General features: G+C 48.9%; 2 protein-coding genes across 14 annotated transcripts in view; one reads left to right on the top strand and one right to left on the bottom strand.

The window, feature by feature from the left end:
* Positions 1–5,419, top strand: part of cdc42bpab (CDC42 binding protein kinase alpha (DMPK-like) b) — a 70,981-nt gene extending 65,562 nt beyond the window's left edge. For 6 of the 12 annotated variants that reach the window (XM_070987768.1, XM_070987770.1, XM_070987771.1 and 3 more), the window contains 3 exons: positions 34–191; positions 1,427–1,501; positions 3,371–5,160. In XM_070987768.1, coding sequence (XP_070843869.1) covers positions 34–191; positions 1,427–1,501; positions 3,371–3,502 — 365 coding nt within the window. In that variant the 3' untranslated portion in view covers positions 3,503–5,160. Of the gene's footprint in view, positions 1–33; positions 192–1,426; positions 1,502–3,370 lie in introns of all 12 variants that reach the window. The other 6 variants (XM_070987773.1, XM_070987776.1, XM_070987779.1 and 3 more) reach the window with 2 other exon arrangements.
* A 1,321-nt stretch (positions 5,420–6,740) lies between these two features.
* fzd3a (frizzled class receptor 3a) lies at positions 6,741–25,801 on the bottom strand. 2 transcript variants are annotated; one of them, XM_070987782.1, is made up of 9 exons: positions 25,649–25,801; positions 24,117–24,698; positions 14,527–14,723; positions 13,661–14,123; positions 13,269–13,568; positions 12,923–13,174; positions 9,408–9,556; positions 8,376–8,633; positions 6,741–8,261 (listed from the first exon to the last, which is right to left on the bottom strand). In XM_070987782.1, exons 2-9 carry the CDS (start codon positions 24,315–24,317, stop codon positions 8,003–8,005), a joined length of 2,079 nt encoding a protein of 692 aa, XP_070843883.1. In that variant the 5' UTR covers positions 24,318–24,698; positions 25,649–25,801; the 3' UTR covers positions 6,741–8,002. The 2 variants fall into 2 exon arrangements, with proteins under 2 accessions (XP_070843883.1, XP_070843882.1); XM_070987781.1 differs by having other exon boundaries at positions 6,749–8,261; positions 8,376–8,837.
* Positions 25,802–26,002: the final 201 nt, after the last annotated feature.

Raw genomic sequence — 26,002 nt, forward strand, 5'->3', positions numbered from 1 at the left:
AACCGTTTTCAAGTCGTTTCACTCTCTCTCCAGGCTCGTCCTCGCAGAATGGCAGCGCTCTGCGTAGAGAGCTGTCAGGAGGAAGCTACGGATCCAAACGGCAGACCATGACCTCCCCCTCTGAGAGCTCCCTGTCCTCTGGTGGAGGCATGGACTGTGGCGATGCTCCACTGTCACAGTTTGACAGAGAGGTTAGTTCATTCATTGAATATGCAGCTTCATGTGCGGTTGACTGTCAGCATCTGGTGTAAAATACTGTATCTGTAAGAGAGGACCGAGAGCTTGGTATGACTCACCTTAACAACTAATTTTGTCTTAATTGCATAATTCCGATTCTACTAACTGTTAGTTCAACTCAGGCCACATCTGATTGGACAGATTGTTGTATAGCCACTGAATAGATCTGATTATGGAGTTACTGTCAACCCAACATCAGCTTTGTATGAACAAGTCCAAATGCAGATCCTGATTGTCTCCTTGCCATGCGATTGTAGAAGCTAGTTTTCAAACGCCGACCACATTGTCCCCCATTCAAAGAACTCCTCCCTCTGTCCCATCTGTCGCAAACATCCCAGCCTCTGGGTGCAAGCCTCTCACCTCATCCCACCTCTCTGCGCGGTTGGTTAGCTCCCTGTGATGTCAGCGCCTTGTAGTGAACGCAGTCAGCTCGCTGAAGCCTCCTCTGTCCCGGTGGAGACTGTTTAATGATGCCTGCTGTGGCTTATTGTCGCCTCAAATGACAGAAAGAAACACTGTGACAGTTAGTTTTTATTATGTCCCTCTAACAGTGTGTACTCCTCCTTGAACCTGCAGTGCAGAACTTTTGTGGCAATGGGAGAAATTACACGAACACTGTTGACCAGGTTATGACACCATAGGCTCCATCATACTCCTCCATCACTATGGTTGCTCCCTCACCACAGATTTGAAATCTCCAGTATGCTGGCGGCTCAGTCGGCACTGTGTGAACTCATTTGGCGAAGACTTGGATGTAACAGATGTTCATGTATAGGGAAAAGTCCCGCACTGCAGCTTTAAGACCTGACTTGACTGAGGCAGTGGTGCCGTTTTGTTAGAATCGTCGTATGTGTCGGTTCCTGTTCATAAAGCTAAGCAGCCCTCTACACTGGTTTTGTAGAGTTTAATCAGCGTTGGTTGTGGAATTCCCTCGCACAAGTAGAAAGACTAGAGTCCAAGAGTAACTGCAGTACAGAACCCTCATCTACCCACCTACCCACCCTCAAACCGCCTGCCATCCCTCCTGTGGCTCCCCATCCTCATGGCCCATAAGCCTGGACGCCGCCAGCTCCATTTTGCCCCATTCCTTGCCTCCCTTCACCCTCACCCAGCTGTGCCTCGCCCTCCCTGCCCCCACCCCAGCATGTTGTCTGTGGGCTGGGCGCTGAGTCTGAACTCTCCTCTGCAGTGGCAGGCAGTCTCACCGTCGGAGAAGACCCCCGATCTGAAAAGGGCTTTAAGGACCCTGCTTAGTAAGATGAAGGTAACGTCAACAGCTGCAACCAAACACACCACTGAGAGCACCGTGTCTCTGAATATGCACTCACATGCAGAACACAGTGGAAGCTTTTAATGTGTGTAAGTGAAGGCATTAGCATGAGGTGCGTTTACAACACAAGTATATTGCAGTCACATGCTGCCAGCGAAACCTTTGGCCGCCCCACAGCCCCTCGCTGCACCGTCATGTCAGCAGCATCTGATGGCTTGTCACATCTTCCACCATCAGCTGCACCATCAGCCCGCCCCTCACCCAGCCTGCGTCATTTTTGGTTGCTGATCAAATGGTGCAACGCTGCCGCCCGGCCATTTTGCATACACTTCTTCCACCGCTGCCCACACAGCCAATCACAGAGCATGTCTGCTTCCACACAGCCTGCCCATGTTTCCAACAACCAGGCCAGAGGGATCCGCAGTAATAAGCACACTGTGTAGTCAGGGCTCCACCACCCTGAGACATATCACATAGTAGAGACTACAACCATGTTTAAAGACAATGTGTTTATATAAGAAAAATGAAACTTGTACAAGAAATTCTCAGTAAACAACATAAAAAGATGGAGGCTGCAGCTACAGCTAATAACGCCTCCCCTTCCCACCATGCATCTTGTTTAATGTGGGAAGGTAATGTTCTGTAATGTTAACAAACATGTAATCACCAGACAGAGACATTGATCATACATCGGAGTACATCTCAACAGCTGCATGGTTTGAGGTGAACTCTGACGCTTCTCTGCTTCAAATGAGCGTTCGTTCATATGGGTGAAAGGCTGAATGCTTCAAACACCGTGTCACAGACAAAGACTTACACACAATGTAGCCGGGCAGCGCTCCACCCAGTCTGCACCCACAAATGATACATGTCGCCAGTGCCTGAAATGTGCCTGAAAACTGCCTGTCTACATTGACTTCTGTCAGGCCTTTATATGTGTGTGCGTGTGTGCTGTGAGACGCAGATGGCTGTTGTAGGATGTCCAGTGTGAGTGTGTGATGCGTCAGTGTAGCCACAGATGGTAGAAATGAGACTGCGGTGCGACAGCGCTCATCGGCCACGCGTGCCTGTGCAAGTTTAGGTTGGATCTGAACAGGAGACTATTGTTGTCCATCAAAGTAGAGTCACTGAGCCAGAAAAAGATGTCTTCATGCAGCACATGAGGTCATTCTGAAGCCCCTAACTGAGGACATTATCACTGAAGAGGAAAGAGAAGCACACACACTGTCCCTCACATGTCCTGCGTTTGGACCAAACAGCTCTGCTTGTGTCAGAGGGAAGCAGTGGCAGGTATCATGTCCCTTTTTATTTATTTATTTTTTTGGGTGGGTGGGGGGGTTAAATGTCCTCACATACTGTATGTGTTGTACAGTATGAAGGTTTAACCCACATCCCACCCCCCTCCCCCCAACCCTCCATCCGGCCTGCTTGCATGTTTATTTGCCTTCAGCTGATCACTTCTGGTCAATTGAGCCGTTCATCTGCTGATGATGTGGAATGTAGTGGAAGACGAGGTCAGGGTGGGAGCAATGTGACGCAGTCTGACTTCACGTCTGTCCTCCTTCCCCAGCAGCACATTGAGAATGAGCAGAGACAGACGTCCTTGTAAGAAGGTGCATGTTTACCAAGAGCGGAGAGTCACACAGCCCAGACAGAAGCAGTCCTGATCATTTATTTCATACGTTTGTCCGCGCAGACAGTTTCCACTTTCCTCAGTAGAAATTCTAAATGCTGTAATTGATCCTCTGCTGACATCGTCTCATTTATCTACTCTGTCCTCTGTCCCTTTATCTCACTTCATCTCCAACTCCCCCCTTTCTACATGTCTCTCCCCTCCGCTCTCTTTCTCCTCTCTTCCTCCAGGACTCGGACTCCCCGCGCCACTCCACGGCCTCCAACAGCTCCACCTTCAGCAGCCCTCCCAGTCCGGCCTCCCCACACAAGACCAAGTCCCTGTCCCTGGAGAGCACAGACCGGATGGGCTGGGACACATGAGCCTCCATCAGCTTGTCGTCCCGCCCACCGACCGACCGACCGACCGACTGACAGCACAGGACTCCAAACCCTCCTCTTCCCTCCTCCACCGCAGCCTCTCGCATCCTCTCTGAATACCCCCCCTCCCCACTGCCCAGAGAACTGCACCCCCTGACGAACATTTGTCCCACTTTACAAGCTCACTTTGTCTCTCATCGTACTTCCAGGACGGGGCAGAAACACTAAGCAAGAGTCTCTCTGAGGGAAATTGTGAGAAGTTAACAAAACCTAGTGGTCGCGTACATGTGGGTGTTGCTGTTTGAGGGTGCAAGTGTGTGTGTGCGTGCGTGTGTGTGTTTGAGAGAAGCTGTATGCGCTCGCCAGCGTGTGTGCATGTGTTTCTTCAGAAAGGGCATATAGGAATGAAAACCACCCGTCTCGGCTCGCGTCGAGCTTCACTGACACCACTCAGTCCACGGCCCCCTGATTCATTCAGAGACTCGAAAACATCACAATGCAACAACAAAAGAAGAGGATTATTATTGAGAAAATGATTTGTACTTGTACATAGGACCCTTTGGGTTTTAGGGGACAATATTTTAATTTATTTATCAACCGGGAAGGGGTGGTTTGCTTCATGGCCTGAATCAGACGGGTGGAGTTGAAACCCCTTCCTCAGTTCCCTCACTTGCTTTCTCTTTGGGTGCTGCAGAAATTGAAAATCCTTAAAAAAAAAAAGAGAGAGAGAGAGAGGAAAGCAATGATTTACCTTTTTTTTCTTTTACTCATGCTATTAAGTGCAGTGACTTTATACTTTTATTTTTTGACCATCAGCAAAAAGCAGCGTTAATAGTGCCGGCTCCTCTGACATCATCACAGCTCCTCTGTGCTACTCCCTTCCTCATTGGTCCAGTGTGAGTGACGTCATCCAGCAGTCCTGGACGTGTCCTCCATTGTAGTCTAGACGTTCCACTTTGCTGTACAACCAAACTGACCAAGCCACAGGTTCCCATCACAGTAATGTACATAGGTTCAAAGTAGAGAGTAATATATGAGAAGGAAAATACTATAGAGAACTACACGGGAAAGAACAAAAATCCTCCTTGGCTTTTTTTTTTTCCTTTTTCTTTGTTTTGAGAGTGATTTGGGGTTGTATTCACACAAAAAGCCATTTTAAACCACTTTCCAGTTTTCTTTTTCTACGATTGATTTTAGATTTGTTTGTTTTATATTGTACGTATGGCACACGTTGTGTGTTTGTTCTGTTTGTTTTTCCCCACTGTTTGCATTTGAGTGAAGAAAATTCATGTATGGATCAACACTACTGCCCGTACTGTAGAGTGAACACGAGCATTTATCACAAACCTGCTAGCACATGTATATCTACAGACACACACACACACTGAGGTGGTGTTTTTATGCAGCAGATGCCTTGTCCTGCTCCACCTCTGGCTGTTAGAGGTGAAGCGGCTCTGATCATTTAATCAACAGTTAACGTGTGTGTTTAAATTCACTGTGGTATCTGGATGGAGAGATCAGTCCTTCCACTAAGCTTGATTTAACCAAAAATGGACAAAAGAGGGAGACTGTGATACGACGTGTCTTTCTGACAGCCTTTGCATATTCTGAACGTTTGATCTGTTCATTACAAAGCAATATTTGTTAGAGCTCTTGATTTGAAAAAAAAAAAAAAACACTAAAAGGAGAGTGTAAACACTTAGAAGCTGCGAGAAAGTCAGCACTTGGGTTCCTGTTTGTGTCGATGAAGTGCAGATGAAATGACCTCGGTGATGCCTGCGGTCTGTCAAATGATCAGCTGGATCTCGGTTTGTCTTAGGCGGAGTGGAAAGGCCTCAGTGTTTTATGGCGTGGCGGCTCCTGGCTGCAGAGCGGGGCGTTCACAGTCAAAAACCTGTTGCCTGCACTCATCTCCTTCAGCTTGCAGACAGATGGAACAGGAGGACTGGCTCACAGGGCAGACTGGGGTCAGACTGTAAGGGAACAATGTGCACAGAGCTGAAACCTGACACTCTCCTGACATGAGACACTAATTTTAACGTGGTATTATCTGTAAGAATACACACCCTGCACTCTTATAATGGCCTGTCGCTGGTCTTTAGTCCTCATCGGAGGCTTTTTGAGGAACCTGCTCCTCGTCTTCTAACGCACAGGACCGCGTCCTGGAACACAATCCTCCAGTTTATTCCGCTTGAAAGTGTTTTGGTGGTCATTCCTGTCGATTCCCCTGTTAAAACTGAACAAAGTAGCTCTAAAAACAACTCATTCCAGGTGTTTTTTTAGTATTCCATTTTATATGAAGAGAGAGGGAGAGGTTTGGAGCTCCTCAGTGCGACTAAGCTGGTTTTATTCCAAACGAACGCCTCTTTGAAACTTTTTAAGCTAGTGAGTCTCCTTAGTTCCTGCTGGAGTTTATCTGTAGAATGTATTAGGTGGGGGTGGGAGAACTGTCGTAGCCAGTTTTATTATCGGCCATTATTGTACAGAAAAGCTGATCCTAGATATCCCAGTTTAAGGAGAGGGGAAGAGAAACTCAGGAAATGTCAGAACCAATGATTTCTTTTCATTTAGATGAAAATGGGTGTGTTCGAGGTTTGTTTGACGGATGGATGGACGGCGCGAGAGAGGGACAGATGAATCTGGCTGTAGTGTACAGTAGATGTGACCCGGGTGGAGACAGCAGGATGGTGCAGGTGGTGAGGACTATAAGATGTAAAAAAAAAGATGAAATGTTTTCAGGGGTGAAGGGCGACAGGTGCTTTGACGGCTGAGGTGCCACAGTGGTAACATTTAAGAGAAGGAAAACCTAAAAGAAAAAAATTCAAACGCCTTTGCATTTCAGTGAGGTCTTATCTACAGTACCTTCGATATTATTTGCTCTTTCATATCATATTACACTTTGTTTTTTTTTCTAGGATTGCTTTGTAATAATTTGTACAGTTTTGCATGTTATAGATGTAATCATTTTTGTTTTCGGTTTGTTGTTTTACTTTGACTTCCTCCTTTTTGAACGGTTTGGGCGTTTTACTGAGGATAACCCACTACAGGTGATGTAGATTCTTTTTTGCACAAAAAATATTTAAGGTGTAAGGTCAAAACAAAAATAATGTATGGAACTGGCTGCCACACTTATGTGGAGAACTCATTATATTAACCTGACTCCGATGTATTTCAATAAAGCGGAGGGCTGTTACAAATACAAACCCAGTGTGCTGCTGTGTGGTCATTACTCACAAACATCCATTCTTTAGAAAAAACTTTAATACAAATCAACAACAAAAGTTCCGTTTTTACATCAACACACAACTTTTGCCATTAGAGGAAATGTTTGTCTAACGTTTTACAGTAGCTATACAAGTAAGGACACATTCTTAAACAGGACAGACTACTTGGAATTTGACTCTAAGGGCGAACTATCATCTATTCAAAGTGTAAAGGTGTGTTCAGACAGAAAGAAGTCAATTGTTAACCCCTGTTTGTGTACCAACTGTATGTTAGCTGCAAGCTAGCTAGCGACACACACACACTGGCTGGCTGTGGGAGTGTGTTGGTGTGTTTTCAGCTTCCTCTGAGTTTTTCCTCATTATAAAGCAGATCCATAAACACGTCTTCTTGTGTCTTCACACTGATCCTGTGAGTAATCACGCCGCCTGTACAACTGGCTTCACATTCTGTCTCAACACACAGTCATAAGGCAGGAGTTTGGATTCAGCTTGTTTCCTGTATTTCAGCCCTTCACATCCTGACGAACCACAGATGCAGACATTTTTCTTCTCATCGTGACGCAATGCAGTACCTCAATATAAAAAGGAAACAGCTTTTAAAATGAGACAAGGCTTTCGTTAAGTTCAGGAGTCGTGTAGAGCACATGTAGTGTAGCCAAAGGGTGTTTGTTCCTTAAAGTTGCCTTGATAAAGGGGAGTTTACCATCTGAAAAATAATGGGATGTCCGTAGCTGGTAAGCCTTTAAAAAAACCCTGCTTCCACCCTCCTGACTGCTAAAAGCACAGACGGGAGGAGAAGGCTCGTAACGTCCACGGTCCATCAGATCCTGTTCAGAGTCCTTCATATAAACAAGTACAGTAAAAAACAATCCAGTGCAGTCTGTCACACTTTGTTCTCCACTGGCGCAGTAACGCAGGTCCAGCAGTGAAGCCTCGTCATCATTTTCCAGTGTCAGCTAACCACAGGACACCATCAGGACCACGGAATCCATCACAGTTTTGGAAACCCGACAAAAAAACATTGTGGACTTCAGTTTTTGGGATCAGCTAGTCGGTCGAGTAAAGCTGAGAGGACATCTTAAGGCATCGATCCACACTCGGCCCTCTTAATTTGGCTGGCTGTAGCCCTATTCTAACTCTGCTCTGTCAAGCTTGCTGTGGATCCTCACACATTCTTAAACTTCTAGAAAAAGAAAACTCATCTTTCCTACGTTCACTTCTACTCATCCTGTCGTCCTCAGAAGGAGCCATGAAAAGTGGCTCACAGCCGGGTTCCTGTTCAGGCGGTGGCTCCGTCCTCCTCCAGGACCCTGTGGATCCCATTTCCTGGGACACTGAGAACAGCCTGGGTGGCGCTGCTGAGGTCCCTGATGCTGCTGTGCCGCGATTGGCTCTCCAGTCGTTGGGTGGAGCCGTGGCGTGACAGGCTGTCCAGGCGATTGGTGCTGCAGTGCCTGGACTGCGATTGGTCGTTGAGGCGAGGCATGCTTCCGTAGGGCAGCCGGTCGTCTGCGGCCCGGAAACTGGAGGCTGTGTATCTGGGAAAGACAAAGACACAAACGGTAGCATCAGGAGCAGATCTACAGGAACAGCACTGCAGTGCAGAAGAAGAAAAACAGCGCCACGACACATCTGCAGCAGAGGAGACCCACCTGCCGTCTCGGGAGCGGTGCAGGCTGCCGTGGTAGCTGCTCATCTTGGAGCGTGCGCTGCGGACCGAGCCGGCCCTGCTGGTGCTGGCGCTGGGCGGCTCATCCAACATGGCCAGGTGGGTGGACGAGGCATGGGTGGAGGTCCCCTGGGTGGACGTGCCCCGCGACTTCCTCACGATGGGCGTGTTGGGGTCCCTGAGCAGCAGCTGGGCGAAGTCGGGCTCCTGGAGCACCTGACGGCTCTCGTTCACCATCGCGCTGCAGCAGGGGAAGGAGGAGGGCAGGGAGGGGGTGGAGGTGGAGGAGGTGGAGGAAGAGGAGGAGGAGGGGAGCGGAGGCAGGGAGGGCAGAGAGAGTCGCAGGAGGGTGGGCAGGGAGAGGGGGAAGGTGGTGGGGTGGTGGGCGTGGTAGAAGAGGATGGAGGAGTGTGTGGAGCAGGCGGTGGGAGAGGGGGTTAATGCTCTGAGTTTGGAGGGGAGGGGAGTGAGCGCAGAGAAGGGCCTGTGTTCACCACCAAGCCACACACACATCTACACACACTGAGCTGGAAACAGCCCCAGACTGGAAACGTCTTTAATGGACTTCATACAGCTCGCTTTGACAGTGCATCCGCTGTAACGAGGAGGCTGTGGGAGCGAACGGAGACCCACCGAAGAAAGAACCAAATGACTCAGCATCAAACTTCTACGACTGACTCCTGCAGACTGTTAGCGTTCAGATCGCACCGCTCAGCTCAAAGCCCTCATCGAGGTCACAGCACACGTCTGCTTGCTAGTGGTCTTGTTGCCTTTGCTGGCGCAGTGCTAACAACTGTTAGCCAGTGAAACCACGAGCAGGACCTGCTCCCTCTGCAGATACACAGAGCTCACTCTAAGTTAACAAAAACACAATGACAAGACTTAGAGGGACCCTTTAAAAGATGTTTTTAAGGTTTTTCCTGCTAAACTATTAGCATCAAATATTTCAACCCAATGTGTGTAAAGCTGTGCCTGAAGCGCCGTCTGTGTGTGTGTGTGTGTGTGTAGTACGTACTCTTTGCGACGCTTGCCGTGGAAGAAGCTGGCCCACTCGAAGCAGGTCTTCTTGCTGCCCACCCAGAACACCGAGGGGATTCCTACAATCAGCATCATCAAGTACTTGATCAGGAACAGGACCAGGTCCGGACGACTGGTGTGCTCCACCTGCAGGACACACACAGAAGATGTGGTTATTGTGGGATGTACAGGTTTGTGTGTGTGTGATTGAGACAGTGCTGGAAGGGGGAAGAAACACAGATCAATCAGAGTGAGTGGGTGTGTTTGGTGGGCTGGGAGGATGTAGAGAGACAGGCTGCAGCAGCTACACCCACATGCTGAAAGGCCTGAGGGCAAGAGTGTGGAGCTCGTTCAGAGGTCCTACTTCCTGTATGACGGGCTGACTGCCAATCACATCCCATTTCCAAACCCAGATTTAACATAAAGCAACGCTGTGATCAAAGTCTGAAGTGTACAAAACTACTCGTGTGCGCTTTGCTGTGTTTCCACTTCACCTGCAGCACGTTAGCAGGTGAGACTCACCTGAACGCAGGAAACATCCCAGCAGCACACGACGCTGAGCAGCAGCTGCACGACGCCGCTCACAGTCATGGAGTTACATCACTGAGTCCTGCATGTCAACATCAGCATGTATGGACTAATGAAAATGTTCACGCCTGCTGACAGACTGTGTTCATTCATACCCTGCCTGCGTGCGTGCGTGCGTGCGTGCGTGCGTGCGTGCGTGCGTGCGTGCGTGCGTGCGTGCGTGCGTGTGTGTATACTTGATATCATCCCTGACAGCTTTGCTGGAAGCATAAACACCACAGCAGCCGACACACTGTCTGTCATCTGTCTCTGTCATGCCAGCTGACGACTAATATTTGCTTCGAGCTACAGCGGATTCTCTGGCGCTCTCCTCTACCGTGGTTCTATTTATCTTCTTATCTTCCATGATCACTGTGCGGCACAAGAAAAACCTCGTAACTGCATGAACACCGCATAGATAACGGATTTGCGTTTCTGTTGCGCACAGTATGTTTTTGAAGCGTTCAGTTCATAAAAATCTTCCAGTTGTAAAATATTGACTGTATGCGACTGGATAAATGTTATTATTTGAAGGCATGACACATAAGACAACGTGAAAACAGGTTCAAAGTACTGTTTCAGAAGCATGAAGAGAAGCTGAGCTCAGACTGAGGTCATTTCTGTCCAACAGAGCAGGACGACGCTGTGCAGTCACCACACTGCTGCTCTCTGCCACAGCAACAGCAGCACTACAGCTGACGCGCACACACACACAGACACACACAGACACACACAGACACACACACACACACACACACACACACACACACACACACACACACACACACACACACTCTATCTCCTACTCACTCCCCGGCTCTCATATGTACACACACACACACACACGTGCACTCATGCAGTCACACACCCAGATGTAGTCACGATGGCCTCATTATGAGTGGGCTGGGCGGAGAGCCCCGAGGCTGAGCCGTCCACAGATAGGCTCATTACAGCAGAGAGATAAGAGACAGCATCCCCATCGCAGTGTGTGTGTGTCATCAGTCGTCAGCTGCATCTGTGCAGCAGCTTCGAGCTCCAACGTTACGCTCAGAGGAGAAATAAATGCACATCGGTTTTTAAAGTCAAACCCAAAATGAGCTGACTCACAGTCAGCCGTCGTCGCTTTCTTGCTCCTTTGATCAGACTCATGTGGCTTGATTCAGTCATCATCCTGACTGTGTGTGTGTGTGTGTGTGTGTGTGTGTGTGTGTGTGTGTGTGTGTGTGTGTGTGTGTGTGTGTGTGTGTGTGTGTGTGTGTGCGCGCTGTGGAGAAGAAGGGTCGAGCGTCACTCAGTGGACCCAAGCCTCGGGGAAGGCTTTTAAGATAAATATAGTAAGGCACTTTGAGTCGAAGCTATCTACTGATGCACGTTATTGACTCAGTGTGTGTGCAGGCACAGTGTATGTGTGCGGGCACAGTGTATGTGTGTGCAGGCCCAGTGTGTGTGTGTGTGTGCTTTCATGACCGTCGTGGGGGTGGAGTGGAAAGCCGGATCTTTGTGTGAGTTTTACACCTAGAAGCATCTCCACAGCACACTGCTGTACAGTGTATGAGAACATGCAGCTTGTGTTCAGATCCGCTGCAGCTACGATGTGGTGCAGCTTGACCCCACTGACCCTGTCCTCTGCGCACACACACTAACGCACGCAGGATTACTGCACTGCTCTCTTACACAATGCAGTGACTCTGTGGCAGATTAAGAGCACGCTCTGATCTTACTCACTGCTCTTGCATCTGTAGCTCTGGATCATTTCCATCATTTCTGCCGATGCAAACTGTTCATTTGTGCAGGTGAAACGGGCTCACCTGCGTCTGCTGCTGCACAGACAGGAAACAAAGGAGCAGTTGCATCAAAGTGTTCGAGATCCAGATGAAGCCATTAACTAAAGTCAACAGCAGAGACTTCAGAGTAATCCATGATTGTTTATTACTGCTCCTGACAAGGTGTGACTGGGACTTCACAAACAACACACATACACATGCACACACACACACACGTGCTAACAGTCTGCACTCTGTCTCTCTGCTACCACAATCAAAATCCACTTTGAACGCGTGACGCTAAGTGCGGCTTTGCAAAGGCATGCTCGCACGGGAGGTGCTTCCTGACAGAGAGGAAGGACGACATGAGAGCGAGAGAGCGAGCGCTTTGAATTATTAACAGCTCTATCAGATGAGCTGCGGCGTGTGCGCTGATGCTGGAGGCTGCTGCAGCTCTGTGAAGTAACAGAGCGACTGAAGACGGACAGCATGAAAGTGACCACTAGCCCGTCTCCCACATGACTGTGTGTGCATGTTTGGCCTGTGCTGGACGTTGTGTTTAAATGCACACGGTATCAAGCACCGCTCTATCAGCTCTCTGATGTCTCTGTGTGCAAACACATCTGGCAGTGATCAGCCTTCTCCCAGCTGTCGCCCCCTGCTCTGTCTTCTAGCTTCCTTGCGAGAGTCCCACTACGCACTACGTTTGTTGTGCACTAACATCTGTGCCAACTGTAATGAACGACAGGGAATAAACGCAGCAGTATCTCAGCTACTATCAGTGCCTCCCAGTGACTGTGTTTCTGTTTGTTGCGTACAAAATGTTATACTGCAGTCATTCCATGCACAGCAGAATCCTGCTGTATAATGACCACATCATGTTAGAGACAGAATCAGGTCAGATATCCCATGAATTAAGTTTCCTTCAGTCAAAAAGGAGAGATTTGAACGGTGCATTTGTTTCAAAGAAGACGGTATAATCTGATGACAGCACCAGGCTTAGGTATAGTCAGCCTACAACAAAGAAGCTAAAAATACATATTTTTAACTTGCAAGTAAAAACACTTTGTGCCCAAGGAGGGTTTCATGAAAACCTCATCAGGGAGGCACCAGTTTAGACTGGGAGTTATCAGTCCAGACCACCTTAATGCTTTTTGTTAAAATACTGAGGCAGGTACGTCACCTGGTAGGGGCAGGGGATGTGGTAGTCTCTGCACTTCTCCTGGACCCAGGTCGTCTCCCAGACGGCCCGGTAGCTGTTCTCATAAAGGTAGCAGCCCAGAACGGCCAGCAGAGGGACCAGGTAGAGCACGGAGAACACGGCGATGCGGATCATGAACTTCACCAGTTTCTCCTGGTTCTCCTTCTCCAGTGGAATCTCCATGCGGACTCGGTTTAGTGCCGCGATGCCTGCCAGCAGCAGTGCCACACCAACCTGGGATGACATGAGAGAGGGGGTGGGGTTAAGTTGTTGTGACATAGACTGCATGTTTTTACACTATCTCTGGTGTTGTAATACTCTTCCTCACCACTACGTCCAATCCCAGTGGGGCCAGCAGGAACCAGCGCAGGGCCGTCAAGTTGTACAGCCCCACGAAGCAAACGCCACTGACGCTGTCTCCCTCGATCCTGTTCATGGCGAGCAGGGTGACCGTGAGGACGCCGGGGATGCCCCAGGCACAGGCGTGGAAGAGCAGGGCCTTCTTCTCTATGGCCTCACTGCCCCACTTGGGAACAGCAGCCAGGAACCACGTGATAGTCAGAATGACCCACCAGACGCTGCCGGCCATGGTGAAGAAATACAGCACCATGAAGAGCAGGGTGCAGGCCTGGGACAGACAGAGAGTGGACGGATGGAGGATCAATACCGCCGTCCAGGTAGCGGAAAAACAGTAAAAAGTCAGAGTCTCGACTTTCTTACCTTATTATGGGAGCCTTGAGTCACCGTTGAAGCTCTGAACCTCCCAGGGCTCGCTGCGTTACAGGAGACTTTGTCCTCCAACAGAAACCCCAGGAAGAACACCAGGGACACCATCATGTAGCACACGGCGTAGAATATAATTGGACGCTCTGGGTAGCGGAAGCGCGACACGTCGATGAGGAAAGTCAGGAAGGTGAAGAGGGTGGCGGACAGACAGACGATGGACACCACCCCGATGAAGTAGCGGGCGAACGTCAGCTCCTCACGTGTGAAGTACATGTTGGGACACGGGGGAGAGCAGTCACGGACCCCCATGAAGGAGTAGCCGAGCTCGGGGTCGATCTTGAGCTCTCGGGGACACCAGAAGCCGTAGTCCCGCTGGACGGAGACGGGGGACTCAGTCGTGTCTGAGCTGGACAGGAGGTCTACAGGACGGGGGTAGGGCTCGTCACAGTCTGGGAACCTGGGAGGGTGACACAGGACAGCGTGCTCTGTTCCTCACTGATATTCATTCATTCACTATCGCTGTTTGTCTTCAGGGTTTCATGTGTGTGAATGCGACTTGGTGACTCTACTGGTGGTGCTGTTGGTGCTGGTGGTGCTGCAGCGCTGCGTTGCTCGTGTCTGTGCACTGTGTTGCTGCTGATGTTTCTAATTTGATGTGTGGTTCACTGATTCAATTATGTGGCTGCAAAACTAATTTACCCTCTGGGACGACACATTGTTTAGGAGCCGGATCTCAAACTCAGACGTCATCAGAATGAATGACTTTTTCCAAGCTCTCTGGTCTGCTGCTGCTTCAGCGACGGATGCCGCAGGGTTGTTACAGCTGACATGAATCTGGGATTTGCTGCCGTTGTACCAACCTGTTGCAGTCCATCTCCTGCGGCCAGCTGACGCCGAACATGTCCATTAGCTTGTAGCAGTCGCTCTTGGCCTGCAGACAGAGGCGGCGACAGGGCAGAGTCATCCGGCCGTACTCGGTACACACCGGGGCGTAGAGGGCGCACAGGAACATCCTGAGCTCCGGAGAGCACTGCAGGTTCACCATGGGATGGAACGGCTGCAGGCAGAGGAAGACAGAGACAATTTAAAGTGTGCAGCACTTTATTACACTTTCTTTTTGAAGTAAACGGAAACATGTGTCTAAACCTCTGCCTGCTAATGTTTAGAAAAGCACAACCTATTTTAACAGTTTGTGTTCCTCTAACTTCACAGTGAGGGCCAAGGACAGGCACAAAGAGACCAGTGGAGCGTGTCTCTGACGGCTTCTGGAGATGAATCCATAAAAACAACTCTGGCCTCTTTCCTAATAATCCCCCCACCCCTGTGATTTTAATCTCCCCCCTTCCTCCATCCCCTCTCTCTTCCTTCCCTCCAACCTCCAGATAGGAGGAGCACAACAAGCTGGGCAACCCCCAACACACACACACACACACACACACACACACACACACACACACACACACACACACACACACACAGGCAGGGCTGCTGCTGACAGGGCCTTTGTGTTATGGGGGGGGCCACGCTGTGACTGACTGACACACAGTGGTAATGTGCATACACTCACACTCACACACACACACACACACATACACACACACACAAGCCGAAGTACCAACGGAAGTATATTATTTACATGGTCACACACCCAAGTACCAGCACAATAATGGTCTCACACATATAAACTGAGCCAAGAGGCGGTGTGAGTGCAGGAAGCATCTGTGGGGCATGCTGTTAATATGCAAATGCTGAGGAAAGAGTGTGCGTGTGTGTGTGTGTGTGTGTGTGTGTGTGTGTGTGTGTGTGTGAATGAGTGAAATCCATGTGAGGAAGAGGAAGGTTGCATGTTTCTGCATGCGCCAGTTTGCATATACCTCTGTGCTGGTGTTGCTACAGAAAGGCCTCCAGCCACACCCAAGTCAATCAGACACATGCTAACCCCCCCGACATCTAAAGAGAGGGGTCTGCATGACAGACAGGGCTAGGGAGGGGGAAGGGAGGGGTGAGGAGAGGACAGGCAGGGGGCAACTTGTCTCTGTGTTTGTTAGAAGGGTGGATATTAATGAGGACGTGTCACTGTGCTTTAAACAAGTTAAACAGTTTGTTTGGCGTGGACGGAGCGCAGAGAAGAACACGCACACCGTCCTCTGATGAGACGGTACGCTGGGAGATCAGCAAGTCTTTGTTCTTCTCTGACCCTTACAAGCATAAAAAAAAAACACTTGAGTGACACAACAAGAAATCTCAACATTTGACTGAATCGAACATGGAGTGAAAATCCGAGGACATTTCAGCTGAGCTTGGATATTTGAATAATAACTGACGGAGCACAGTTCATTTCCTTTAATCCTCCAACTAACACACGGTGAAAATCCTCAGAAATGGAAAGTGGGAACATCTTCCAGCTCAGAACGCAGCACCAAATCATTTCAGAGAAGTGGTGATTCGGGCTTTTCTCTCATCCTCTCAGTTGTTTGCTTCCTGCGCCGCAATCACATGTGAACAGACTACTGTGCTCCCGCCATATGGCTGCAGCATCGCTACATATCCCTCTCCTGACAGCATGTTCGCCAGCCACCCACATGTGATGTCTTTATGTAAAAAAGGATTATAATGGGTGTTAGGCTTGGCCCTTAAAGCACAAAGCGGCCACATCCACGGAGCTTTTGTCGTCGCCTTGTTCATATCACTTATCGAGCAAGACGACATTAAGCTGCTGCGGAGGAGACGGAAAGCAATCACGGGGCAGACAGAGGGGCGCTGAGGTAATCAGAGTGGTTCGTCACCTCCGCTGTGAGGGATCAGGGATGGATGGGTGATGACGAGGGTTTATGTTCACGGGAGGAAGCCTTAAATCAGCAGAGTATTCACACGCTCTCTAAAACGCGCTTTAGCTGACTTACACGCCCGTCATAGCTGAGATCAATCAACCAGCCGATCGTGTCATTTCTGCTCAAACGCAGTCATCGCGTTTCATCGAGCACCACTGCACAATAAACAGAAGCGTGCCAGAGTTATCTATGAAGCATAAACACAAGTGCGATGAGAGCGATCCACCTTGAAATGAGTGTATTAGCGCAGACGTAGGCCATCAATCACAGCGCACTGTTTAACAGCGTGGTTTAATATCGCAGAGAACATGACGAAACCTGCAGTGGAAGCTAGAAAGAGTAATGCTTTATGTTTAAATAAATGACAAAAGATCAGCAAGAAATGAATCAACCAATCCATTAATCACAAACTGATCCGTGTGCTTCATTTTACACAAGTCATACAAAGAAATAGTTTATGAAACCTATTCAAGATTCATGAAGCTTTGCCTGCGCTCATCAGGAAGTGCTTCACTCTGAACACCAACATCAGCACTTTGAACTGCTAAGAATAGACATACAATGAGAAACACTGTAAAATCTCCTATTTAGTCTGAGCAGAGCCGAGACTAGAGGACATCAGAGCGCTGTGGACAGGGACGGACAGAGCTGTGGTCAGAAGGATCCTGAGAATTCAGCCCGTGATAGAATCACTATAAAGACGCTATGATGACTCTTTAAACGAGAGTGTGACATTACAGCGACAGTCAGGCACAGCAGAGAGGAGGAGTGTGTCGTTGGACAGCCTCTGAAGGAATGAGACAGAGAGGCAGACATCCTGAATGTCAGCCCACCCTGCCAGCACCGGGTGCCGTGGTCCTGATGGTCCTCCCCGTGCCTCCCGCTGCTGTGTGCTGCCAGCGTGCGGTCCCGTGACTGACATCTCTTACTTAATCAGCGGTGCCCTGTCAGCGCCGGGTAACCACTCAAACATGATCTAATGCAGCTAAAGTGAGCGTGCGTCTTCGCCGTTCCGCTCCGCTGTGATTCCCGCAGGCTTCTGATGCGCTCTGCAGAACACAATGTACTGTACGCCACAGCACTGGACTACAAATGGAGACGGTACGTGAAAGGGCTGAGTAAACATCCAGGCTACAGAGAGATGATCCACGAGAGGGGAAAATCACGCTTCCCGTTTCTCTATTTTTACACTCCTCCATCATCCTACAGTTCTTACCCCTCCTCCATCGCTCCACTATCTCAATCAGCCATTTTATTCCAGTCAACCCATCTCATGAGCCACTGTGGGCCGGACTGAGCCGCTGGTGGATGGGACAAACAGTCAGCGGCCCAAACAACTCCAATCACCACCATCTTGAGGCCCTGCGGTGGGAGCCTCTGCTCTCTCCATGGGGATTTGATGTTAATGGCCACACTGGAAACAGCTGGTGAACCGCTGCTCCGATGAATGGCGAAGGGTTTGTCATGGGGCTTTCCGCCCCGGAGCCGGCCGTGTAAGGAGAATCGAGCGTGTAATACACAACTCTGTCGAATGGCGCGGGCCCGGGGGTGGAGGTATGCTAATGTTATTTCAGCTCCAATCCTACCGCTGCAGTCATTACGTATTCATGGGACTGTGGTACGGGATTTTTGATCTCTGAAAATGTGAAATAAGCAGGCAGCAGGCTCGCACACATCAGATGTGCCATTTAGAAAAGCTGTGGATTCTGGAGCTGCAGTGAAGGTCAATAAAGCACGCACAGAGGGGGGTGTATGCAGCCAGTACGCTGACTTACACAGTAAACAATGTACTTCAACCCAAAACGGACGCATATTTCTGTTCTGCAATTCATCTCTAAAATAAACCAGTGCTGCAGGACATTCTCTAAAATTTAGATGACAATAAATTGTCACAGTGAGGCGGGAGGGACGGTGCAGAGGACGCGTTTCCCGACAGCTCTGTCAACTTCAAATGAAGTCAAGAGATGGGGGGAGAAGAAACTGAAGGAAAAACAGCCAATATGACTGCACAGTTCAACGAGGTCGACGTATGTTTGTTCACTCAATGTGTGATTTGGCATATTTCTGCATATTTTCTCTCAGCTGTCAGCCTTTGAAGAGGTAAGAAACACAGCCTTGACCTTAGTTTCACCTCCATACACTTTGGAGATTATCCACCATGTTTTGAGTCAGATCATCGGGATATGAAATATTAACACGGCCTCGTCCAATGAGGTGCGTCCAGGGGTGTGTGTGCCTTCCTGATGCTAAAGGAATACGTTTTTAATGAAGGCTCCAGTCAGCTGCTGCGATGCTGTGACTGATGAACTGCTGACAAAGAAGCCCGCCGCGGCCAACTGCTCTGCTGGTTTGCTCTTTTCTAAATACCTCCGTCACCTCTCTTCCCATCAGACCCCTCCCTCCTTCAGCCCTCTTCCCTCCTGCATTTTCGCTCCCCTCTCCCCTCTCTCTCCCCTTTCTCCTCTGCTGCCATTTCCAATTCTCCAAATTTCCAAGCTCAGCGCCATGGCAACGAGTGATGCATCACCAGGGAGGAGGAGGAAGAGGGAGGAGAGCAGGGTTCGAGGAGGTCAGGGTGCGGGGTGGAGGGGACCACCTCCCGGGAGGCAAGAAAGCCTCGGCTCCCTTTGTTAACAGCACAATTGGGACCGTTTCCTGGGCAACGGGTGAGCCCTGCGTAGGGGGAGGGGGAGGACAAAAGAGGTGGGTGAGGGAGGGGGTTGAGGAGCGGGTGAGAGAGGGAGAGGGAGAGAGAGAGGAGGGATGGGTCGACCGAGCCAGCCGTGTCATTCAGCACTAAGAAAGGTTTGAAAACCTCACGCTCTGACAATGCGTAATGTCCGTGTAGAGACGCGTACACACACACACACACACACACACACACACACACACACACACACACACACACACACACACACACACACACACACACACACACACAGAAAGGTTGTTGTGGACCAGCGACTTGCTCTCTGGATGTGCTTCTCTTTCAGTCCACTGCCAATAAACACGGTGTTGGACATTAGATAAAACAAGAGGCTCTTTTATAGCCCAGGTCACGCTGGGTAGGATTTATCAGACCATGTTGTGGGTGTGGATCACACCATGTTGTGTGTGTGCGTGTGTGTGTGTGTGTGTGTGTGTGTGTGTGTGTGTGTGTGTGTGTGTGTGTGCGTGCTTAGCCAGGATACATGTTTTCGAGCTAACACAATAAGCGTGTTAATTGGTGCACTTTTTAGTTCACTGCAGTGTGTTTTAACAGACTTGCAGCCATCAGAGAGCTTTATCAGCATTATCAGAGTCTTTCACACACACACGCACACACACACGCACACACCTCACCTCTCCCTTACAAATCCATTCACACAGCTTGGGTGGAGTATCTGGGTTATTCTACACAGCAGCTGTAACATGACACAGTTTGTGTGAATGTGCTGTAAACCTGAGACAAGAGGCTGATTTAACGGCCTGAAAGGAGGAGGAAATGAGTGGAAGTGAGGATTAAAAACAGACCATTGGTCCGCCTTTGTGTCCCTGCACAGCCTCCATACAGAACAAAATGCCACTACAACCAAGATGACCAAGAAAGGACTTGACCATAAGTCTGATGACGGGCTCAAGCCTTGAGCATGCACAGGCAGAAAAACCTCATCTTCATCTTTAAATCCATCACTGTGAGTGAGGAAGACGCTCACTTTATTCCGTCTTGGAGCAATTAAAAATGATTTGCCGGCTCGGCTTTGGCTTCATGTAAACACATCCTCTCATCGATCTGACTCGATTAACATCTCCGCTGAGCGCTGACCCTCGCTTTGTCCCATCTGGCTTTGAAGAAATGTTCAGCTCACATTACTTTTACTATGATGGTCACAAATGTTTCAAACAATACAGTGTCACAAAGATTTCCCCTCCTTTCCGCCAGAAACTCTTACAGGATGAGCAAACCCCAGAGCAGAGGACTTATCAGCTGCCTCCATTAAACAAAGACGTCCTGATCTCATGCTTTATATCATCACCGATGGACGCCGAGGACACTTCAGACCAGCTCAATTGATTAATGCGATGAAGCCACAGTTGTACATTCCTCCTGCAGCCTCAGTCTGTGTCTTTCTCTAAAGACGGGGATTCTTTTTTTTTCCTTTTGCTATGCCAGTCAAATCCGCCACGCTCCCACTTATCTTATGCGAGTGTGGCACGGCATCATTGTGGCACAGAAATAGCCGATTCCCAGCCCCGAGGCCGCTGTCCCACTTCAGCTGCGAGGTCATTCAGCGGTCAGCGACGACTGATTGAGCGGGGATGAACACAGAAACAGAAAATCCTTTTCTATTTATTTATTTATTTATTTTTTTTAGAAATCCCTATTTGGGTTGTTTCCTGGTCAGACGGATAATAAAGTAAAGAGTTTTTACTCCTGTGTGAATCTGGTCTTCTGCTGTGGTTTCTCATACACTAAAGAATCACATGTCGCCTGTCTGTCTTACAGGACAGAGCAGCAGGAAAGTTCATAACGATATCATGATAAATTGCGCCAACTTTCCCCAAAAAAACAAAAACCTTGAAAGACCTCGAAAAAGCGAGAAAGAAAGAAATCCACAAAGACACCACTTCAGGGGGTTTAGACAAAAACCGCAAGAGCGGCAGGCGTTGGTTCTCGTCCAACTCCCACTTTCTCCACGGTGCGAGGCATTCATCATCATTATCATGGCTATTCAGCAGACCTAATTCTCTTTAAAATCATCTGTCAATTCTCATTTGGCTGCCCTCGACATCTTATAGGCTTTGAGTTCTCCCATGAGCTGGATCTGGGGCGAGTTATCTGGAAAACAAGAGGCAAACAGAGGCGTAGTCTCCGTTGTTTGGAAGCTATTGGGTTTCCGTGTGTTTTCCAAACTCAACGAGCATTTCTGAACACTAAAAGAGACTTAATTGTGGATCCATGACCAATCGAAGTGAACACCGTCAAAACCACAAGCGCCTCTCTCTGTTCGCTGCAGCCCCACACACTGCGATGAGGCCTAAAAGGCTGAGCTGGCCTCAGAACAGTTTGTGACATCTCAGCAATGAGAAAATGAGTCTAACTAAGCCACAAACTCAGAACATCTATCAGATTCACACGTCAAACTCTAAATGTTTTATCACTCTAAACACAGAAGGCGAGAGTGAATATTTCAGCAAAGACAAGAAAGGACACAGCGGCTCTGAGCAGACAGGCGGAGGCAGGCGGAGGCAGGCGGAGGCAGGCGGAGGCAGGTGGAGGCGGGAGCATCTTTTCCACATGTGTGTGCAGCTGTGGTGCGACGCTGCGCGCTCCCACGGTCGAGCAGGGCATGTTCAGAGGTTACATAACCCTGGATTTTCGTGGCACACGGCTCCTCCCGCCCTCCATCTCTCAGCCGAGTGGAGCCGGCACAGATGGCCGGTCGTCGCTCCGCACATGGACCTCATCGCTGTGCCAGGCGGGGCGGGGCAGGGCGGGGCGGGTGTCGAAGGGTAAAAGTGATAGAGGGAGCGGTAACATGATGCTGAGAAAGGATAAACTGAGATAAATATAGATGGATGGAGCGATACACACACAAGCAGGCAGATAGTTGAACCAACAGAGCATCCAATCGAGTGTTTTGGCGCAGTTTGGCCAGTAATTGCTCGATAGATTGAGCTTCCAGAGGGATCAGCCTATATAAGGGATGGGATTAACTTAACGAGGTGATGCATCTGCTCCGTGATTGTGTTTAAATGCCTAACTCGACGTTTCAAAGAGGATAACGCAGCCACAACAGTCAGATGCTGTGGCTGCCAAACTATAGATTATCTAGGGGGTAGAAACAATAAAACAGGGACTAAACGCTACAATCCGAGCTGTAATCCACCATCTGAACCAAACACGAGACAGTCTGGGTCTTCGCTGCCAGCTGAAGTTAGCTGCTCACAAGCCTGTTATATAAAGATTTGGTGCACAACAGATGATGTGAAGAGTCCCTGCATGTTTCGCTAAACTGCTGTCTGTCAACACGGCAGACCAGAAACCGCTTTAGGACAACACACCCTGTTAAATCAGTGGCGTTTAATAATGCACTGCTCTCGTGGCCCCCGGGGACAAGTATTAAAACTTAATTTTGGGCTTAATGTTTTGGTAATACACTCCGAGTCCCCGGAGCGAGAGGAGCCAAATTAAAGTAGGCTAGCACTTTGATATTACTAACTCTCAGCACATACCCGGTTAGCCGTGGCGAGAGCTATGCGGGCTGCTGACGTGCACGAGGCAGGCGGCGCAGCAGACGCACTGAACCACTTACAACATGTGAGGAAGACTAATTATACCACAAACGCCAGTCCTGACCTGACAATGCGTACATGTAGACAGAAACGCAGCCTGTCTGTGAGCCTCACTCTGCATGCCTACGCGCGTGTGTGTGTGTGTGTGTGCAGTGTGACTCACAACAAAGCTGTAAATGCTGTAAATTGGAGTCTTGTGAATAAAACCCAATGCATTTTCCACCTCTTTTTAAGAAAACGGTGATGTGAAAGTAGAAATCTGCTCGTCTCTTTTAATAACTGTGCACTAAAACGAATTCTCTTAAACTGATTTACTGCATTTTCCTCGTTCAGGAATGAACCATTTTACAGACACCGCTACCCATTTGTGTTCCCAGTCTATAGCTGTACTGAATATCAGCTGAAATCAAAGTCAAATTTAATTAACATCCATTACAATCTGTTAATCATTGAGTCTATGAATACAAAAACACATATTCAAATATTTTTTTTTGTTCGACCATCACTCAAAAAGCCAAAGATATTCTATTAAAATGATATAAAACAGAGAAAAACAGAAATCCTCACTTCTTAGAAGCTATTTTTGTGTGTTGACCAATTCATCAGTTTTTTTTAAATAGTTAAACATACACACAATGATGCTGGCTTTTCTCAGATTCCTCAATCTCCTTTTAGGAAGTCTGTAACATAACAAATCAGTTAAAGCTAGCTCTTGCTCATTTCTGGACAGAAGATGCCTAAACCTGCATTTAGATTGAGCTATGAACTAATAAATTGATTAGGTAATTATTCCAGGTCAGCGGGACACAATGCTCAGAAAATGGAAAAGAAACAGAGAATAAAAAAATTTAAAACTGAGATGTAAAACGCTATTTTCCACATCAACCTTAATATTATTCTCGAAAGGTCAGTTTTGAGGGGGCGACTGCGACACGACTGGCGTCTGAATGAGACGCTGCGAGTGAATTTCTGAGACAACGCTGACATAAAAACAGCAGGAAGGACATGAAATCCTCTCCTCCGTTCACCAACATGAAATGTTTTCAAGCCACGATCACTGAAAGAATGACTCTGATCAGGTAGAAGCACATTTGACACAGGCAATCACCGTCTGTGGCCCACAGCTTTAAAAGAGCATTTAAATGAGTCAAATAACAGCAGGCTGAAATCAAAACAGCACAGATATCACAGAAAAGGTCCATCCGCGACCACTGCACGTTGAAAAATTCACATTTCTGAGCAGTTTCTATTCAAAACAGCATTTTTCATTGAGTATATTTAAAGGTGTCGTAAAGAGCAGCTTTAAAAAACAAACGCGTTTCACCGTCAGCAGTGTACTTTACCTCCATGGCGAGGGCGGCCGTTTGCTGGTCGTAGTGGTTCAGTATGTTGGGCATGAAGGTGGAGTTGTAGGGCAGCCCCTGGCACATGCGCAGGGTGATGGGCTCACAGGTGAACAGGCTGTGGCTCCCCGCCGCCGCATCCATGGGGATGGCAACGCACGCCGTCAGCATGGACACCGACAGCACCCACAGCAGATCCATGACTGGTCCGTGAGGCAGGAGAGAGGAAGGACCCAGAGTTGGGCTGCTTAGGAAGAGGGGGTGAGCCCTGTGAGGGGAATCACGCGGCTTGAGGAGCGTCCAGGAGCGACTGCTGGCCTCCTCTGCAGCTCACAGAGACGCAGTCTGGGTCGGTAATCCAAGACGGCCATGTTTGAAGCTGGATGCAGCCATCACCATCACGCAGGGTTTCCGGTCAGCAGTGCGTCACCAGACCTCCATCACCTGAAGGATGCTGTGGTCCTTCGAGACGCTGCACTGTGACCCACGCTGCTCCTCCTCCTCCTCCTCCCGCCCCAGCGATGATGCTTTGGAGAAAATAACGCTGACGAGCGCAGATGGAGATGATGCTCAGCCTGCGAGCTGAAATAAAAATGCGGCACTGCAGGTTATTCATCTCGAGTGTGTTTTTTAAGTGAAAATGAGACTAATTACAGATTGTAAGAGAGAAACACACAAAGGCTGTTTGAAGAGGCTGCTGGTGGCTTTCAGGTCACTGACTGTGGTGGGTGGTAACATTAACAGAGTTCATTGACAGCCATGATATCATCACAGTGACTAAGAATAACAAAAAACATCCACATGCAGGCCAGCTGTCTGAATCACTGCTTATCTAAACACTCAGGCTGGTATTTACAGCTTTTTGTGCTAGTTTATTGAAGAGAAGTATCATTTGTGGTGTGTTGCTATTTCTAATCATTGTAGTGAAACCTTAAAGTGCTGATTGACAATCTAGATCAGAAACAGTTAAAGCAATTATTTCAATTTTAATTTAGCCATTTGCTCAGAATGGAAATGAGCACGCTTACATGACAGCACACACACACACACACACACACACACACACACACACACACACACACACACACACAACAACAACCCGACACCTTCATTCAGGGACGCGCGCAGCAGAAAGTCTTTCTAAAGCTCAGTCTAATGTCACTGAACACACGTCAAACAAGGCCGGCTGCATTTTAAAGCCTGATCACCGTTAATGTGAAATGAGTGCGTCCCTCCGTCTACCTGTGCGTCAACACGAACGGCTCCTCCTGCAGGAGATTCAGACGTGAACTGCTCCTCATCCTCAGGAGCTAACCGTTTGTCTCTGCTGTCTCACTCACGGACAGAAACGTCAGAGCGCAGCGGAGACAAAAGATGACGGTTCGTGAAATGATGGTGACCGCGGCGTATGCAGCCTGTGTGCCGGTGTTGGGATCCAGCGCGCCGCGCCGGGCGGCGGCGAAGCGCGCTGCTCCGAACAAACGCGCCGCTTAGAAACGAAGCGAAAGCGGGTCCATGAAAGGCAACTTTACCTGAATGCGGTGGGGAAAATTCACGTGTAGCGACGGCGTCTCGGCCGCTCCTCGAGTTGGTAACAATGAGTGAATGTCCCTCTATCAGCACCCTCCTCCCGGCTCCTCCTGTCCTCCTCCTCTGTCCTCCTCCCCGCTCCTGTCCTCTTCTGTGCCGAGAGTCAAGCCCGCGACATTTTAAAGATGGCGTCCAGTCAGAAGGCTAAAAAATAAAAGCATCATTAACGAAAGGCCGAAACTCTGGACTCCGAGGTTAGAATGTGTGCAGAGAGGACAAACAGCTTCAGGTCTGAAGTAGAAAATGAAACAAGAGCCAGCAGAAAACACAGTAGTATGTCAGTAAATGAAACATGT

Source organism: Chaetodon trifascialis, chromosome 19, assembly GCF_039877785.1.
Source record: "Chaetodon trifascialis isolate fChaTrf1 chromosome 19, fChaTrf1.hap1, whole genome shotgun sequence".
Classification (NCBI taxonomy): Eukaryota; Metazoa; Chordata; class Actinopteri; order Chaetodontiformes; family Chaetodontidae; genus Chaetodon; species Chaetodon trifascialis.